Raw genomic sequence first — 13,371 nt, forward strand, 5'->3', positions numbered from 1 at the left:
ATGCCCATGTCGGCGGCAAATTTCTTGAATTCTTCTGAAATAAAGACCGAGCCTCCGCCTGTTGTAATGGTCTGAGAGATCCCGAACCTATGAATGACATGTTCCTTAACAAAATTGATAACATGTTTGGATGCCACTGACTTCATGGGAACCGTCTCTACCCACTTGGTAAAGTAGTCCGTGATGGCCAAAATAAACTGGTGGCCTTTGCTGGAGGGAGGATTAATTTTGCCGATCATGTCCATCCCCCAGCCTCTGAACGGCCACGGTTTGATAATGAGATTAATCACCGATGCTGGTACCATCTGAATCTTTCCGAACCTCTGACATGCTTGTCATCCTTTATAATATTTGAAGCAGTCTTCAAGCATGGTGGACCAGTAATACCCTGATCACCTAATCAGCCACTTCATCTTGTGAGCCGATTGGTGATTCCCGCAAGTTCCTTTCATGTAAGAGCCGATTGGACTCAATCGGCCCTAGGCACTTGAGTAGCAGTCCTTCAAAAGTCCTATAGAACATGTCGTCTCCTATCAGGACATATCTCATAGCCTTGTAGCGTATCCTCTTGGGTGCCCCCCGAGCTGAATCCTTCAAATAATTGAAGATATCGGCTCTCCAATCGCCTTGGTCCAGGAGGTGCACCTGAAGGTCGGTTCCATCTGTCACAGCTTTGTACCCCGAAGCCATCTGTGCCAAATCATTAGCTTTAGAGTTTCGTGCCCTAGGTATCCAGTAGAAATTTATGTACCTGAACTGGGTCATCAGCTCTTGGCATTGTACCCATAGCGGGAAAAGCAACTCGCTGTCACATCTGTACTCTTCTGTGAGCTGTGAGATTACCAATTTCGAGTCCCCAAAAATTTCCACTGCTTCAGCCCCGGCCTCCAGGAGCAATTTCATACCTCTACGCACCGCTTCGTATTTTGCCAGGTTATTGGTGCAAGCGGTATGCAATCTGATTGAAAAAGAATACGTTGCCTCCGAGGCGATACTAGCAAGATACCGATGCCACATCCATCTCCGCAAACTGACCCGTCAAAGTACATGGCCCATGCATGTATAGAAAGTACTGCTATATTAGTATTAACTCTCTCTGCAATAAGATCCGCCAATGCTTGCCCTTTTACCGTCTTTGCGGGTTGATATCGGATATCGAATTCTGACAATGCAAACATCCATTTTCCCAATCGGCCTTTCAACACAGGAGCCGATAGCATGTGCTTTATGACATCCGATTTGCAGATGATAATTATCGCGGCTGATAACAGGATATGACGAAGCTTGGTGCATGTAAAGAATAGACAAAGGCATAACTTTTCGATATCAGGGTACCTTGTCTCCGCATCCAGCATCCTTCTGCTGAGATAGAATACAATCTTCTCTTTGTTGTCATGCACTTGTATCACTATTGACGCGATGGAGGTGTCACCAACTGATAGGTACACGTAAAATGGCCTATCTTGTTGGGGGTGGAACAAGCACAGGTGGTTTTGATAGATACGCTTTGATCTCTTCGAATGCCCGCTACTGCTCTGCCCCCCAGCGAAACTCTTCATTGGCTTTAATTTTTACCAACTCCATAAAAGGCTCAATCCGCCCAGAAAGATTGGAAATAAATCTCCTAACAAAGTTAATCTTACCAATGACCTGCTGGAGCTCCCTCTTCGTAGTAGGTGGCACCATGGTGCGCACGGCTTCCTAACTTTTTAGGCCAATCTTGATTCCCCTTTCATGAATCAAAAAACCCAAAAACTGACCGGCCGACATGCCAAAAGCGCACTTCTTCATGTTCATTCTAGGCCCGAACCTTCTAGTTCGTTCCAGAACTTGTCGTAAGTCCTCCAAGTGTCCTTCAACTGACGCAGACTTCACCACGACATCATCAATATAAATTTCCAACAATTTACCGATTAAGTCATGAAAAATATAGTTCATGGCACACTGATACATAGCGCCAGCATTCTTCAGACCAAAGATCATAACCACATACTCAAACAGACCCACTACCCCAGGTACTCTGAATGCAGCTTTGTGTATATCCTCAGGAGCCATAAAAATCTAGTTATAACCAGCGTTGCCATCCATGAAACTCAAGATCTTATGACCAGCAGCTGCGTTGATCAACGTCTCTGCAACAGGCATTGGATACTCATCCTTTGGAGTAGCCCTGTTGAGGTCTCTAAAGTCCACACAGACTCGCCATCGGCCGTCCTTCTTCTGCACAGGCACAACACTTGAAATCCACTCGACATACCTGCAAGGCCTGATAAACCCTGCTTCTAGCATTTTTTCCACTTCCTTTTTGACTTCAACCAAAACTTCAGCCTTCATCTGTCGTGCTTGCTGCTGGAACGGCCGAAATCCATTCTTGAGAGGGAGCCGATGCTCGACTATGCGTCTGTCTAACCCGGGCATCTCCGTGTAATCCCAGGCGAAGCAGTCTGCATATTCTTTCAGCAAAGCTATCATCGGCTCTCGTAAACATGGGCGTAACTTCACCCAAGTCAAGCTGAGCTACTGACTCCTCATGGGATCGAGCGTGGAATTCTGCAGGGAGCACAAATACCATATGTGTATCAACCGATGTCCTCACATCGGCTCTTGTCGACTTCGGTCGCCACTCCTTCCCGGGAGGACGCGACTCCCTTTTCTGCACATGGTGAACCTTATCCGCCAAATCCGGGCGTGCCTTCCTTAATGACTCGAGATATCTAGCCTCAGCTTCTTCTAGGCTGCGCAACCGCTAAACCCTTCATTTCTGAGAACGATTGAGTCCATCAGGGCACCACCGCAGACGATGATACTTATCTTCTTCTTCTCCAAAATCCACCCTCCTTTGTGGTGGTTGAATATGCTCTTCCTGAGATGGCATAGGTCCCAAACGCCGGAAGACCAAGCCCCCTTTTGCATCCGGTTTCACAGGTCCGCACTCTGGGCAGTCTCTGGTAGTAGGCAATCGACTCATGCCGGAATCCTAACAGTACCTGAAGAACGGGCAATGCCAATGATCACGCACATTTTCCTGTTTCTTCAAACGCTTACCAGTACGGCGCACATACTCCTCTTCTTCCGTCTCACGCCGGAGACGCTGTTGGTACTGGTACTCATACTTCTTGAGGAGATCAAAAGAGGTTGGCCGCTGATTCCTAACATGCCTCACCTGTTCCTCTGTGATATATCCTTTTTCTTCTTTTTGGGGCCGATCGCTGGGATCAGCCTCTTTATTCATGGTTTGGCGGTGTGGTGCCAACCTTGCCATATTGATGCTGAGCGTGAAATCCAATTGCCGCCTCGCAGACCGATCATAACCATCCACCATGTTCACACTAGGGAAGGGCTGGGTATCAACCTTCATGGCAGTTTGGCCCAAGATCAATCGGCCTTGCTCGATAGCCGATTGGATCTGCCGACGAAGTTCCTTGCAGTCGCTCGTGTTGTGGGTGAAAGAGTCATGCCACTTGCAATATGATCTCCCCTTCAGTTCCTGTGCTGTAGGAGGCTTATAACCCTCGGGTAACTTCAACTGTTTCCCTTTCAATAACAGATCGAATATTTGTTCAACTTTACTTACGTCGAAGTCGAAGCCCTTCACAGGCCCTTTCTGTTTCACCCATTTATAGGGCATGGGGGTTTGCCCCTCGAGTCCATTCTACAACTGCCACCTCCTGCTCATCCCCAGAGTCTTCAGCTTCTTTTGTGTCGACCAATACCACTTGACGCTTGAACTTATCTTGATATAGCTCTGGGTGGCGCTATTCATGCGTAGCTAGCTTCTGTACCAAATGTGCCAAAGAGGTGAACTCCAATTGGAAAGCTAGATCCCTGATTGGCTTTAGTAATCCCAAAGATGCCAACTCGACCGCCTCCTTCTCTGAAATCCGTGTCGAGTACATTGGTTCTTCACTTCTCTGAAGCGTCGAACATATTCCGCCACGGTTTCCCCGCGCTTCTGCCGTACTTGCACCAAGTCGGCAATTCCTGGTTCTGCAGCTTCCGAATGATACTAAATATGGAATTGTTCCTCAAGCCATTTCCAGGTACGAATCGAATCAGGACCTAATGATGTATACCACCCAAAAGCTGGCCCTGTGAGAGATTGCGAGAAAAACCTTACTCGCAAGGGATCCGACACCGAGATCATCCCTAATTGCGCTAAGTATCAGCTCACATGTTCAATAGAACTAGATCCTTCTGCTCCACTGAATTTAGTGAATTCAGGAAGCCGATACTTAGGCGGTAGGGAAATTAAGTCATAATCACTGGGATATGGCTTGGTATAGCCGATTGTCCTCCTCTTTGGTAGAATACCAAACTGATCTCTTAGAATGGCACTAATTTGTTCCGCCGTCTGTGATCCTGGGGCATAGGCTGCTAGCCACGCTTGTTTGTCTGCATCCTTTCCAGGGAGTCCTCCAGCTACCCTCTGTACTGAATGTACCGGATTACTGTTGTCCGGTATATAAGCACACATATATCTATGCGGGATCTCCTTGGGCGGCTCGCTGAAGAATTGGTGATCCACGGGATCACCTCCCACCTTGTAAACCACGTAGGCCGGAGAGCCATGTGACTCCGCAGCCGCGAGCGCATAAGGCAGTGGTGGCCTAACTTGGAACGGCAATTTCCCCTTGTGACTCCCCAAGATAGGTCCCGTTGGAGAGTATTGATGCTTCATAATTTCCTGGACCACACGCAGGGCAACACGCTCGAAAGCGTTAACCAAGCTCTCAGAGTGTTGGTGTAGCGAGTGAGCCACCACGTAGTTTATTTCCTGCCGTAGAGCTCTGGTACGGTCCTCCGATGGGGTGGACAGATCCACTCCATCAAGGGCGCCTTCGGGTGAAAACCCCTTCCACCTGACGTCGTGGTGGCGGGTCCTCTCGAAAGAGCCGATGAGATCGGCTTCGAATTGAGCCTTAATCTCGTCATATCTCTGCTTATGTTCAGCAGGCAGCTCTTCGTAGGTGATCGGTTCATCCCTTGCCATCCCGTCAACAGCAGTCGATGGAGTCGAAGAAAATGATGAAGTCGATGAAGATGATGAAGACGGAGAAGATTGTCCCACTGGGCGTGCCAGAATGTGTTGTCGGTCAAAACCCACGGGCGAGCAGCGACAGGCAACACGACGAGCCGGGAGGCTCCCGGGACTGCTGGTGGGCCCCGGTCCCTCGGTCAACGGCCCGAGATCCGGCACACGCCCTGGCTTCTGGGTTGTTAGGCGTGCCATCTGATCTTGTACCTGATCAGGAAGGTGTTATGTGTTAATTTCCTGCATGTACAGACACGTGTAAACATTAGTCCAAGCCGTGATCGGCTCATCAAATGATTCCCGGTATCGGCTGTAAAAAGCCGATGGTATTGGGTATCGGATCGGATCTATAAATAAAGCAAATATGTCCGATGGTAATAAAAATCTTGCTCTGTAATCATTAAGCTAATCCAATGTACGATGATTAAAGCTTTCACCACATAATCGGAATATCCTACACGTAACTGAGCCTAACAGATGCTGAGGGTAACAAAACAACAACCTAAACAGAGGTCTAAAAACCAACCAAAAGCCGATTCCCGGAACAATCCCTTTTCAAGCTGTTATAAAGTATCCAGAATACTGCCAGAATATTCAGTAGGTTTGAAGGGCCTAATCATGCAGATATTGAACTAAACCCTTGATTGACGAAGACTAACCATAATAGATTGGATCTACTAAATAAGTACGAAGCAAGGCACTACCCTTATACCCGAGATCGAGTACATGGACAACCGGACGTTTACAAGAAACAAGCAAAGCACAATTAACACATGGAAGAGCCGATGCTACCCTATAAACGCCAAGATAACTGGTTACTCGCCATCAACAACGCTTCAGAACGAGAAATATGAAAAGTAAATAAGTAAGAGCGATGCTGCCCCGAAGGCGTGATCGGGGCCGCGCAGTGCTTACCCGAAAAACCCTAGAACAGGGGTGGCGATGCGCCGAGAGTTGTTGGTGAATGATTCCTCCTTTTTTATTGTTTACCCAAGATACATATTTATAGTCTGTAGACTTGCCTCTCCTAACCAATCCTAACCAAATACGACATAAATCTTAACTATCTCTATCTAAACTATTTAAACATACATACCTATCTAGATACACGGCCAACCTTGACCCAAAACATCTGCAAAGTGTCCGATTCACAAGCCCATTATAATTATCTTTCGAACCTATCTTGCTCCACGGCCCACCTTTCTGGCCCGCCTAAATTATGGCGATAACAGATGCAATTTCTAAAATTGCACTTTTTAAAGATTTTTTAATAATAACATTGCACTTTTCATAATACGGAGGTAGTACATGTGTGCACCGCACCACGCACAGAGAGTACTACTATCTAGCTACTTCTATCCATAAAACATAAGTCAACATTATTCTATACATAAAATGGTCCGCGCGCGTCAAGCAGTGCCAAAGCATATCCAGCGATATTATTCCAAACAGGAATTATTGGAGGGGCCATTGACTGGTATGCAACTCGGCTAGTACTCTCAATTCCTTGTCTACATTATCTTTTCTGTCGCCCACCAACTTGCTTGTGCGCTCCAAATGCGTCACTGAATATGAAATGACGTTGACTTAACCTAGATGAAGAAAAATCACAGGAAGAAAAGTAAAAAATGTTCTCGAGCAATGCATGCTAGCTCCTGATCGTGACCGTCTCCGATCCTACTTTGTCTGTGCTCCTGACTGGGTCACTATGCCAGCAATTACACATGCAGTGTTTCTGGTGTTCGTATAATTTGGTTGAATGAACCTTGCAGTGTTTCTGGGTCAGTTGACTGTGAGTCGTGGCGGCTTAAAAGTTACAGCAAGCCTAGCTAGAATCTTGAAAGAAGCTATAGCTTGCACTTACAAGTAACCATGCGTATGGCGATGATCAAACCGCTCATGTGTTTGTTCTTGTCCCTTGTGGTCCTGATCTGCTTGTCCTCCCAGCCGGCGCTCACCCAAATCCTGCTGCAGGTAAGTAGAGATTGTATTGATTTTTCACATGAATTTCCGTTCGCTAAACAAGCCGGCGCTTCAATTCAGTTGGCTCCATGTGTGTGTAAGTCAGGGCTTCAACTGGGAGTCATGGAACATGTCAGGGCCCGGATGGTACGACCTCCTGCGGAGCCAGGTCGACGACATCGCCGCCGCCGGGACGATCACCCATGTCTGGCTGCCGCCGCCGTCGCACTCCGTCGACGCGCAAGGTCGATCTCTGATTCTCAGTCACAAACATATTATATCAGCGTAACGTACGTTCGGAACATCGAAAATTATCACAGAGGTGTTAAAAAGACTGCGTGTCGTGTATGCGAATGCTACAGGATACCTTCCGCCCTTCCGGGGCGGCTGTACGACCTGAACGTGTCCCAGTACGGGAACGAGACGCAGCTCAGGGCGCTGATCGCGGCGTTCCACGGCAAGGGGGTCCAGTGCCTCGCCAACATCGTCATCAACCACCGCACGGCGGAGAGCAAGGACAGCCGCGGCGTCTACTACTGCATCTTTGAGGGCGGCACGCCGGATGGCCGCCTCGACTGGGGCCCCACATGATCTGCCGCAACGATAGCTACTCCGACGGCACGGGCAACGCCGACACCGGCCTGGACTACCCGCCGGCCCCCACCTGGCCGACACAGGGTGCTAGCCAAGGTTGGAGCTAGGTACGATGTCAGCAAGGCCGTTCCTGACGGCTTTCAGGTGTCCACCAGTGGAAACGATTTCGCAGTATGGGAGAAAAGGTAGGAGTTCTTCGTCTTAACGATCGAGTCGATCATTTACCAGAATTATTCTACTAGAGTCGATCATTTACCAGAATTAATTTAATCGTCGACATGTTCTTCGTCTTCTTTTCAGCGCCGATGCGCACGAACATGCCACCGTCCTCCGCACCATAACAAGGTCGCGGAGGTGGGTGGTCGCAGTCGTCGCCACGGTTGTGCCGCTCTCGGCCTTGCTCGCCTGCAGTGTGGGAGTGATGCTCCTGTTGCGGCGCCAGAAGAGGCGGCGGCAGCAACCGCCGGTGATGAACGGCCGCACCGTAGTCGTCGATCCCTCCGACGACAGCGACGACGATGAGGAATTCGGGGAAGAAGCAGACTTCGAGAAAAGGGTGGGGCCGCGGCGGTACTACTACCGCGAGCTGGCGGCGGCGACCGGCAACTTCGCCGCGGAGAACAAGTTCGGGAGCGGCGGCTTCGGCACGGGGTACCGCGGGTACCTCGCGGGGCAGGACCGCCACGTCGCCGTGAAGGTGCTCTCGCCGGAGGCCTCCGCGCAGGGCCGGGGCAGTTCGAGGCCGAGGTCCGGATCATCAGCCAGCTCCGGCACCGCAACCTGGTCCAGCTCGTCGGCTGGTGCGAGAGCCGCAAGGGCCTCCTGCTCGTGTACGAGCTGGTCCCGGAGGGCCTTCCTGGCGTGGCCGGAGAGGTACAGGGTCGCGGTGGGGCTCGGCGCGGCGTTGGCGTACCTGCACGAGGAGTGGGAGCAGTACGTGGTGCACGGCGACATCAAGCCGAGCAACGTGATGCTGGACGCCTCGCACGGCGTCAAGCTGGGTGACTTCGGGCTGGCGCGGCTGCTGGACCACGGCGCCGGGGCGCGGACCACCAGGGTGGTGATGGGCACCATGGGGTACATGGACCCGGACCTGGTGAGCACGCACAGGCCGACGTGTACAGCTTCGGCGTGATGCTGCTGGAGGTGGCCGGCGGCCACGGCGGACGACGAGCTTCCCGGCGGGGAGGCGCTGACGCTAGCGGAGTGGGTGTGGGAGCTCCACGACTGCGGCGCGGTGCTGGAAGCCGCCGACGGCAGGCTGGAGGGGGAGCTCGACGCGTGGGAGATGGAGCACGTGCTGGCCGTGGGGCTCTGGTGCTCGCATCCGGTGCCCAGGGAGCGCCCCTCCATCGTGCAGGCCCTCAACGTGCTGCAGTCCCGGGACGCGGGCCTGCCGGCACTCCCGGCGAACCCGCACCGTGGCGCCGCCGCGACTGCCGGCTTCAGTAGCTACGTTCACTGCTTGGACTCCGTCGGCAGCGTTGAAGAGGCATGCTGATTCTACATACTGTATTGGTGCACTAGCTAGTTGCGCTGTACCAGTTTCAGCGTGACGACGAGTGGCCACGATGGCATGATCGCCCAGCATGAATGTACATATAGGCTTCTAGCCGCGGAGAAATCACCAAAAACCACAGAGAGGAAATAAAGGAATGTCACATCTAAATTGTCCCTCACTTTGAGGAGGCTCCGGCACATGTGGCATCCCCAGTGCCACCGGTCACTAGCATAAAAGATCTGCAGTCTCGCATTGAAGCAAACAATGGTCGAGAGATGAATTCAGTAGTCGAGGATCACGTGGTGGATGAGAGGGATACAATGATCCTTCAATCATCTGTTGGTATATTGGTACCACCTCTGTCCATGCTTGGGAAGAGCGGTTGCTCTTCATGTGTATCCATCGAGCAGGCCATCTGTGACCCTCTGGCTCACTAAAAGGGGGCAAAGTGGCTCTGTTAGAGCGTCTGGTCACAGACAAGTGTCATAGTTGTGAGGTCACTTGCAATGGAGTCCCATATTCCAATTTGGATTATGGCATTGTGCTGGTCATATAAGGCTTGTAGGATGTCAGGAGATGTTTTGGTTGTGTGATTCATTTTTTTAGTTCTGTAAGGCCAAGTGAGGTTGTTGTTTTGGTCGTGTATGGTGGTTGTGCCTGGCTATTTTGGTCTTTCCCGTCTCCTAGTGCAATGATGCGGAGATTTCCTACCTGTTCAGGCTAAGATGCGGAAAAGGCTGCTACGTAATTAACTTTCCTATTGCACAACAAAAGGCCTAAGTTTGCCAACACCAGTTAAGGACACCATTTCTTTTTATCAAACACGCATGAGAAAAACACCAATTTTGACGTGAACAAAGGAATAGGAAAAAAAGACTTATTTTAAGTGACGTATTCCTGTTGGGAATAGCGAGCTTGTGGTTGGAGATTTGAAAAGGATATTCGAGGCGTAACTATTAAGGAGGATGAACTACACACATTGTTTACCAGGATGCTTTCAGTTAGTGCATTTCAAAAACAGTATCAGCATGCAACTCAATACATTAAACCATAGCCTACTACATGGATCTCACCATTGTATTGTTAGTGTTCAATTGTTATGTTGGATGCCACCGCCACCATAATACTGTTTTGTTGTTTGCCGAGAAAATTCGGCAAATGTCATCCCTTCTCTTAGCAGAGATGATAGAGGTGGAATTTTTTCCAGAATGTCTTGCGTATGTACATCATCATCATAAGAGCCCGCTAATCCATTACTGATGATTGAAGTCTCATTGTTACGACTAGATTGCTCTTCAGTGTCCAAACAATAACCGCGATGACTTAATGTTTTGTCCCATGAGGGCTGAAGGAAGACTACAAAGGTCTCACGGCTGATGTCTGTAAAACTTAAAGGTCTGCTCACAGAATGAAGTGTAGATTTCAGTTTCCCACTGGACAAGATGTCTGCTGCGTCTCCAACCTGAACAATGAAGTTGTCAGGAGAGCATTTAACAGAGAATATCTTCCTCCCATTACATAACTGCAAGTGTGTGTGCCCATTAGGATGATGGTATTCCTGGCCGATAAAAGATTGTTCTCCCTCAGAAGCGCTCAGGAATAACGGTGCTGTTAAAACAGTAAGCATTCCAAAGTCATAGTGCCACTCCTGCCATAGATTCAATAGGGAAATTTCAGCAGCTTGATCCTGAACCGAGGTATCTCTAGAATTATTATCTTTTCTTGCCATTTCAGGAGTCATATCTTCTGACTTGATGCAGCAGGGGCACAGTGATCCGGACCTCCTTTGAGAACCCAGTTGATAAGGTTTTACTGCCACTTTCTTTAACGAGCATTTTCTTGTCCTGTTCTCATTCTCCCTGATAATAATGTTATCCAACTCAGAGTGGTAGTGAATGAGCCTTGCCTTTGCAGTAACGAAGTCAGTGATGCTCTTTTCTAACTGACCTCCACCGATAACAATGTCACAAGCTCGTGCAATCAAGTTCCCAGGCTCCATCATGTACAAGCCCAGTTCTGTAACAAGCTCACCAAGATTCTCCATATCATCGTCACAGTTAGATTCCTCAGATCCATCAAAATCATGCATCTTCTCCAAACAAACAATTCCATTGCTGATGCTTTCAGTGTTGTTTATCAGCACTAGCAAGGCGAGTTTACCTGAATGCCTTAGAAGCTTCGCAAATGAGGACACAGACCGATCAAGCTTCTTCAAAGGCACGTTGCTGCCCAAACCATGCTTCTGAAATAATCCACAGATACATATCAAGCACATTTTGCAGTTTCTAGATCAAGAAAGATTACATGGAAGGGGATGAAGAGGGGTAAACTTGAGGGTTTGGGAGCGAGTATGATGGTCCATGAGGGCGAGGCGGCGAGACAAGGGGAGGAGCCGCCGACGGAGGGTGCCCACGCGCGGCACTTCGGTGATGGCCAGCAACCCGGATCCACCTCAGCCGAGCTGGGTCGCGACGGTGTCCAGGACACGGCGACGGCAGTGGTCATCAGGTGGTGTTTCAGGAGATAGGAGGAGGACTAGATCGGAGAAGGAGAGCTCCACGATGTCCAGCACCGTCGTTGCCGCCGTCTTCACCATTGGGCAGGTTGGCAGAAGCTTGGAATCTTTTGATGTTGGAGAAGAAATGCGGCGGCGGCGGCGAAGTCCTGTGTAGTGTGTTTCGCGCTAATAAGGTGACCTATATTTTATTACAGAAGAAACTAAAGCTCATCCTAAGTCTAACTAGAGTCTCCCAGTATAGAAAAAGTTGCGAAATTTTAAAAACACTAAAATCATAACCGATGCCCTTGCTGTAACCTCAGGTTTCAGCTGGTGGTGCTTGCACAGCAACTCTGGATCACCCAAAACTACCACATTTCTTGCAGTTGAGCTACATAGCTCACAGATCCTGAGAAAAGAAGAAACAATTCAGTTCATGGCTTCATGCACTTTCAAATTCATAAACATAGATAGCTTTGCATTTGAAGGAAAATATAAGAAACATAGGGTCACTTCAACTTTTGTTTTTCACGATAGAAGGTAATCAATCGATGTCTCTAAGCATGTAAAAGGAGAAGAATGTAATCATAAGAGACCTCAGCTTCACATCAAGTAAGGGTAGCCGTGATAACATGTAGATGAGCTGAAACTGTTCTGATAGTCAGGAAGGCATAAACCACATTGCCTGGAACAGAGCAATGCTCCATATGGATTTTATGTACAAGACAAGAAGCATAGGCATCTCTGCTGAAGTATCTTGATGTTTGCCAAAATTTCATGTGGTAAATCAGAAGATAAATTTCATGTGGTAAAATCAGAAGATAAATTTCATGTGGTAAAATCAGAAGACACATTTTTTTGTCAAAGTGGTTTGCAAGATGAACAATAAACACATGAACAAGCATTTCATCTACTCCTCTCAGCACAGGTTCAGCAAAGAAGTTGATTAAAGGCCCACTGTTGCATGTCTTGGACTGATCATTGGTTTAAAATAATGGTAATTCCAGTGAGTTTCTATGTATTTGGCACCATGTGAAAAAATAGTTTCTCAAACAGGTAAAAAAATTCTAAATCTACAGAGACTTGATAAAAGCAGACAATTTAAAAGTGCTAGATAGACATAAGGTTACTTTACTTCATTTTGTTAACACTGTAGATAAGAATTATATAGTTATATTCCTGTTCCTAATTATGAATTTACGATCACTGATTCTAATTGAAACTGCCAGTTCGTCTTAGAACAAAGCACATCCTATCTTATTAAGATTTATAATTTAGTGAGAATTTTAACAGCCCAAACTGAATTGCTAGGGAACTATGTTGGAATAATGGGCTTGGCCCATTCATTCTAAAGCATTAAAAGAATTTAAAGCCCACTATTAATGCTAGGGAATCAATGCTTAATTCCGTACCGGGAATTGAGGAGGATCTCAACCGACTTAAAAGGTGGACTTCATGTACACCACTTGTGAAGCCGGTAAGAGTAGGACGGTGAACCACACGCGCGCTCGCCTCGCCGAGCCGGGCTGTGGCCGAGAAACGTTTTGCAGTAAAGAGCATTAAAACAGAGGGTTAATGTCGACACTAATGACCGGACATTGAAGGCTCTTTACGATGTCCAGGTTCGTTGAACCTGAGGCACAATAACTGCCGCTCATCAAAGCCATTCATGACGTCCAGGTTCGTTGAACCTGAGGCACCTCACGCCTATATAAACCAGCACCCTCTCCTCCCATCCTCACTCACTCAGCTCTTGCTCCAGGTACTCCTTCTTAGGAGACCTCT

At 48.5% G+C, this 13,371-nt stretch overlaps 1 protein-coding gene and 2 pseudogenes across 1 annotated transcript; 2 read left to right on the forward strand and 1 right to left on the reverse strand.

The window, feature by feature from the left end:
• The first annotated feature begins 6,904 nt into the window (after positions 1 to 6,904).
• LOC112880925 (alpha-amylase-like) lies at positions 6,905 to 7,585 on the forward strand. The gene is made up of 3 exons (XM_025945652.1): positions 6,905 to 7,006; positions 7,101 to 7,279; positions 7,357 to 7,585. Exons 1-3 carry the CDS (start codon positions 6,905 to 6,907, stop codon positions 7,583 to 7,585), a joined length of 510 nt encoding a protein of 169 aa, XP_025801437.1.
• Positions 7,434 to 9,538, forward strand: LOC112880764 (annotated as a pseudogene).
• Positions 9,539 to 10,165: 627 nt separating this feature from the next.
• On the reverse strand, positions 10,166 to 11,685 carry LOC112879366 (annotated as a pseudogene).
• Positions 11,686 to 13,371: the final 1,686 nt, after the last annotated feature.

The sequence above is a fragment of the Panicum hallii genome, chromosome 2, assembly GCF_002211085.1.
Source record: "Panicum hallii strain FIL2 chromosome 2, PHallii_v3.1, whole genome shotgun sequence".
Classification (NCBI taxonomy): Eukaryota; Viridiplantae; Streptophyta; class Magnoliopsida; order Poales; family Poaceae; genus Panicum; species Panicum hallii.